Source organism: Antrostomus carolinensis, unplaced genomic scaffold (genome assembly GCF_000700745.2).
Source record: "Antrostomus carolinensis isolate BGI_N321 unplaced genomic scaffold, ASM70074v2 scaffold9046, whole genome shotgun sequence".
Lineage (NCBI taxonomy): Eukaryota > Metazoa > Chordata > Aves > Caprimulgiformes > Caprimulgidae > Antrostomus > Antrostomus carolinensis.
This window is the reverse complement of record NW_010319736.1, coordinates 18682-24000: the sequence shown is the minus strand read 5'-3', so window position 1 is coordinate 24000 and position 5319 is coordinate 18682. Positions and strand designations below refer to the sequence as shown.

The following is a 5319-nucleotide window of genomic DNA, read 5'->3' as shown; positions in this document are numbered from 1 at the left end:
TTTCCCTACCAGCACGTTTCTGATCAGGCAGTGGCCCAGGTGCTTCTGCCATTGTGCTGAGTCAGCTACACGTATATTCTTCATGAGCACAAGGAAATGGATGATCTCGGACAATTAGAGGTGTCAAGTAGATGAAGCATAGGAAGGCCCATGGGATGGATTCCATAGAAGGAGGTGGCCCATCTATATAAGATGGCTGGGCAGCACCCTTTCATAGCACATGACCAACTGGGCTCTGATCACTGACTGTTTACTCAACCTCTGGCATTTCTCAGTTCATGTTACCTGGGTAAGAGCATGAGGACAGACAAACATCCCTCTATCCAAGCATCCCACCTTCAACATGGTCAAAAGCAAATGCCTAGAGATGAGTATTAAAAAAGGCAGTATAAGCATGTAGCAATACTTCCCCCAAATAGCTTCCCAGTGTCTGACTAATCACATCTCAGGGACTTTCAGAGCCAAAGGTGAGATCTTTGTCCTTATTAGCTCCCAATGCTTTTGTTTTCCATGAACTTGTCCAGTCCCCCTCCCATGACTTGAGCAGTCATGTAAACTTTCTAGCATCCACAACAACCCACAGCAAGGATTTTAACAGCTTAAGGGGAATGTTACTCTGTGCAGTGTGCAATCTTTTTGAGTTTGCCACCTATTAGCTTTCTTTGGTGACTCCTAGTTCCTGCACTGGAATAAATGGTGAACAACTGATCCCTATCGATGCCATTCATAATTTCATAGATGTTGGACTTACCTACCACTTACCTCTCTGTAGCAATCTGGGCAGTGTTTCAATCTATATGCAATAGCAAGAAGAGTTGTAATTGTGACAGAAGGAAGGGTATTTATACAGAAATTTTCTTGACTTCAGAGGTAAAACATGGAGAGACAGCCAATAAGACCCTCATCTTCTCACTTCATTTTATATGTGAGGGCTTCATGATAATACCCCAGATTCCTCCAGTGTTTCAACACATCTGCAGGTTGGTTGACTGTCCTCCCTCATGTCTCTCTCCCTGCCTTGCAGACCTAAGCACCAGGAGATGGGCAAGCGGGTGCTGGCCCACAGAGTTCCTCTCTGCCAGTTAAACCATGTGACACTGAAGTACCTCCCCAAGAATCAGTTTTGGAGGAAGGATGAGTCATTCATTGTCGGCAAGTTCTGCACAGCCCCACTGCCTCTTGACAGCAAGTAAGTCACAGGAATATCTTACAGGGATCCACTGAGCCTGGGGATGCAGCCTGTGGTTTGGAACAACACATTCACTCCCTGGTTTAGATAAACATGTAAAGAGGTCTCTCCCATTCCCTCTATGTCCTTCTGTAAATCATTTTCTACTTGTTAGAGACAAAAACTTCCAAGGTAGTTTTCTAGGGGTTTTCTATGATTCTTCCCTCAGGATAAAAGTGTTGTGCCAGGGAAGGAAAATGGCTGCAACTCACATCACCTTGAAGATGCTTAAGTCACAAACCATGGCAAAAGCTTGGCTTAACTAGAATTAAGTTACACAACAGAAGACCAGTAATACATTTCTGCTTCTTATACTGCACAGGTTTAGAAAGCACTAAGGTTAAAGACAACTATTTTGGCATTCTCTGGGCCAGACATTGTAGAGTGTATGCCTTCAACCATAATTACCTTACCCAGAGCAGAAGCACCAAAATCCTTCTCATCCCAAGACAGATAATGGTCTTCTCCTCCATAATATTCTTGACAGGATTTTTGCAGATCCAGAGTTCTTGCAGGAAGGGAAAAATAGCTGTGTCTACACCAACACGTTAAATGCCGTCCACATTGCTTCTGAATTGACTCTTAACGCTGGCTCAAGGCTGCTGGTGGGTACTCCAAAGCAGGGAAAACCAGAAGAAGAGGGGAGACTGGGCTTACATTCAAATTCTATTCTGATGGGCAGTAAGGAGACTTGAGCACAAGGCAGTATCACAGAATCACAGAATGTCAGGGATTGGAAGGGACCTCGAAAGATCATCCAGTCCAATCCCCCTGCCAGAGCAGGAACCTAAATGAGATCACACAGGAAGGTGTCCAGGCGGGTTTTGAATGTCTCCAGAGAAGGAGACTCCACAACCTCCCTGGGCAGCCTGTTCCAGTGCTCTGGCACCCTCACTGTAAATAAGTTTCTTCTCAAGTTTAAGCAGAAAAGTATAAGTAAAAGTATAAAGTATATCCCCTAAAAGTATATCTAGTAGGCCCAGATAGGGGAAAAAAAGTCATTCCTGCGTAAATACCAGGCACTCCCTTGAGCATAAGGACTATTCCTTACTAGCGTGCTTTGCAGAGCAAAGCACTCCAGATTTGGGATGGATGTGCAGATACATGGCTTTTTATCACTTATGAATGGGACACATTGCCTTAAAGGTGTGCTAACCTGCACCCCTGGAAGCACTGGGCCTGCCTGTGGTTCAGGTAGAAAGCTATAGAGTTGCACAGGTTCACAACTATGTTCTTATCACTAAACTGGGAGCACTCAGGGTAACAATGGTACTGCTAGGAGGTGGCAATGGAAAAGGTGAGGGACACAACCCCATACACACACCTCTAGCCAATTCATCCCAGCCAGGGCACAGCACCCTGTTCATCATACCTTTGCAAAGCAGCACAAGGTCCATCCACAGCTTGCTTGCCTCTGTGTTAGGACAGTAACCTCTGCCTGTTAACACCCAGCCTGACTTCCCTGTGCTCTTCCCGCAGCAGGACAATGTCATGCCTGCCCTGGAACCTCACCCTCCCTGGCAACACAGACATCTCCTCCAAGCCACCCACTGCTTGTACCTAGCACCGCCTTCAGACATACCCAAAATTGGAAAGGAGCCCTAAACCTATTACTGCTCTCTGCTCACAGGTGATACTTTCACCATAGAACTGGATGGGTTTTTTACTTCTTGCATGAGGGATGGGATGTCAAGGAAAAAAGGTGTGCGGCAGATTGGTGAAGACAAGGTTGATTAGTTACTTCAGGACCTCTCAGTTAAAGGACTGGATTGGGACTTTTTTCTTATGGATTCTTCACTCAGCTCTGAAAGTGAGACAGGCAAGTCATTTAATCTCAAGGTTTGGATCTATAGGGAAGAAGATAATATCACTCTTCCTACAAGAGGAGTATTGAGATGATTCATTTGTGTTATATATTAAAGTGTCCTGAGAACTTCAAAGTATTGTTTTTCCTCATCAAGGGGAAACTGTGTGGTTCCGGGTTGGCACAGGAAGGAGTCATCCTTAGCCAGCACTCCAAAGGGAAACTCTCTAGTCCTATCTACAAGACACCTTCAGAGTGAGACCCTATTGATGTCATGTTAGTGCTCCTGCTAAATAATCTGAATGAACCTCCTTCCCGTGACAGGTCTGGAGCAGCTCCTCTGGCTGTTGGCTTGTTCTCTTTGAAGCTCACATGAAGTGAAACAGACACCAAGAGCACAGTAGTGCTCTTGCATCCAGTTTTGCACTGCTTTGAACAACTGCCCAGAAGAGAAGGTAATAAGAAGAGAATGGAGCGCCATAGGGCCATCTAACACAAATTAGTCCTAGGAACTCAGCACAGACTTTTAGACCTGGTAAAGTAGCTGAGATTTTGAAAAAAATAGTGAAAGATTGGAATATGAGAGACACATACACAGGAAGAGCCCTCACTCATCCACACCTTTTCCACCACCTTGATGCATATGCACATTAAAGAGGAGAAAGTCTTACATCACTTCTGCCCACAAACTGCATCTTCTGTGCACCATTTTCTCTAGTTCCCTGGACTGGTTCCACTGGGTGATAGAGAAGTGCACCATGAACACCGTGGTCAGGAGAGAGGGACATTCTAAAGGCAATTCTGCCGTGAGGAAGCCTCAGTCGTTTGGGATGAGCTGTCACTACTGCTCCACTAGACAGTGTCACTGCGGAGTTAGCTCCTGCTTTCAGCTCACATCCAAGCTTTTGGTCCCTGACATGTAGCTGTTTGGAAGGCCAGATAACAAACATCATCTTCAGCATATGCCCAGGAGAGGGTCAGGGCTGGGCTATGACAACCTGACAGAGATCCAGGTTAACTGGTGCCATAACCGAAGGGTTTCTTTCCAGGGAGCTTCTTGTTGAAGACTGGAATATAACCGCAGCAGGCAGCTGTGAAGGGCAGCGTGTAATGCAGCCCAACCCAGGCCACTACTTCAGGGAGGGTATAAAGCACCACAATGGATGCAGTTTCATCATGCATTTCAGTTCCTTTGCAGAAGGGACACCAGCAGCTCTCTGTGGGACAGAGGATTCCTCCACTGGTACTACCATCTCCAGTTCCCCGACAGGAAATGGCTGGGGAAGCTCACCAGCCAAAGCCTGTTGCAGGTGAATTTGGAAGAGGCCTTCTGTCTCCACATTATTTTCATCTAAGATATTGCACTTCTTACCAGTGGCTGCTCTCCCCAGAGATGTTTTGTACTCACTCATTTCTTCACTAGGTGCGTGCAGCCTGAGGTCATCACCCATCAAGCACAAAAAAAGGGGAGGTTCAGGCTCTCCTTGCTTACACCTGCCCACAGACCCAGTTCCTCCCCTTTCTTATTCCAAAGGAATCAGCTCAGACAACCAACCTTTAGCCAGAAGTTGGTAACTTCTTTGTGAAGTGGTGCTTGTCATAAATGAGAAATCCTAACCCCTGGAAAAGTAATTTCTGGTCTTACTAGAGTGGATGCCCAATGAGATGCATCATATCAGATCTCCATATCATGCTCTCCATTGCAAGCCCATTACCAAAGCCATCAGGCAGCCCATTTTCCCCTGTCCTTTCCCACCCTGTGCCTTGAGATCACTTCAAGCCTTTCAAATGGCATTACCTCCCTCTCCAAATCCTCAAACACCAGTAGTTTCATCTCTGACTTTAATGGGAATCATTAAATCAAAGGGAACACAGATTCTGCGAGCAGGCTGGTATCGCTCGCAGCAACATCGGTGTACCTTGGTATCAGAGCCGCCGACACACCTCAGAGAGGACTAAAAAACAAACTGGGGAAGCACAGTGGGGCAGGCAGCTCTGGTGAAGAGCCGTGGGGTGGGAGGTGCTGGAGTGTCACACCGCAGTCTCACGCGTGTGCTTCATGTGCTCCTGAGTGTACATGTCTGCAGGCAGACGTCTTGGTGCTTGCTAAAGAGTGTCTCTCTGGTCAGAAACCTGTGTGAGCATACGGTCCCATGGAGGGGCCTCACCATCAAAACAGCCTGTTGTTCCCTAGAGTTCGGGGGTCTGAGTGGGAGCCAGAGGGGCTCGTCCTTTGCAGAGAGGTTGGGGAGAACTCTGAAGGTTTCCAGAAGCTGCAGAAGAAAAG

At 46.7% G+C, this 5319-nt stretch overlaps 2 protein-coding genes across 2 annotated transcripts in view; one reads left to right on the top strand and one right to left on the bottom strand.

The window, feature by feature from the left end:
* PLA1A (phospholipase A1 member A) overlaps window positions 1-2792 on the top strand; it is a 17648-nt gene extending 14856 nt beyond the window's left edge. Inside the window, exons 10-11 of the mRNA XM_010169360.1 lie at window positions 1025-1189; window positions 2708-2792. Of these exons, the coding sequence (XP_010167662.1) occupies window positions 1025-1189; window positions 2708-2792 (250 nt within the window). The remainder of the gene's footprint in view (window positions 1-1024; window positions 1190-2707) is intronic.
* Window positions 2793-5222: 2430 nt separating this feature from the next.
* The window catches only part of POPDC2 (popeye domain cAMP effector 2), an 11005-nt gene continuing 10908 nt past the window's right edge, over window positions 5223-5319 (bottom strand). Inside the window, exon 5 of the mRNA XM_010169357.1 lies at window positions 5223-5305. Coding sequence (XP_010167659.1) covers window positions 5223-5305 — 83 coding nt within the window. The remainder of the gene's footprint in view (window positions 5306-5319) is intronic.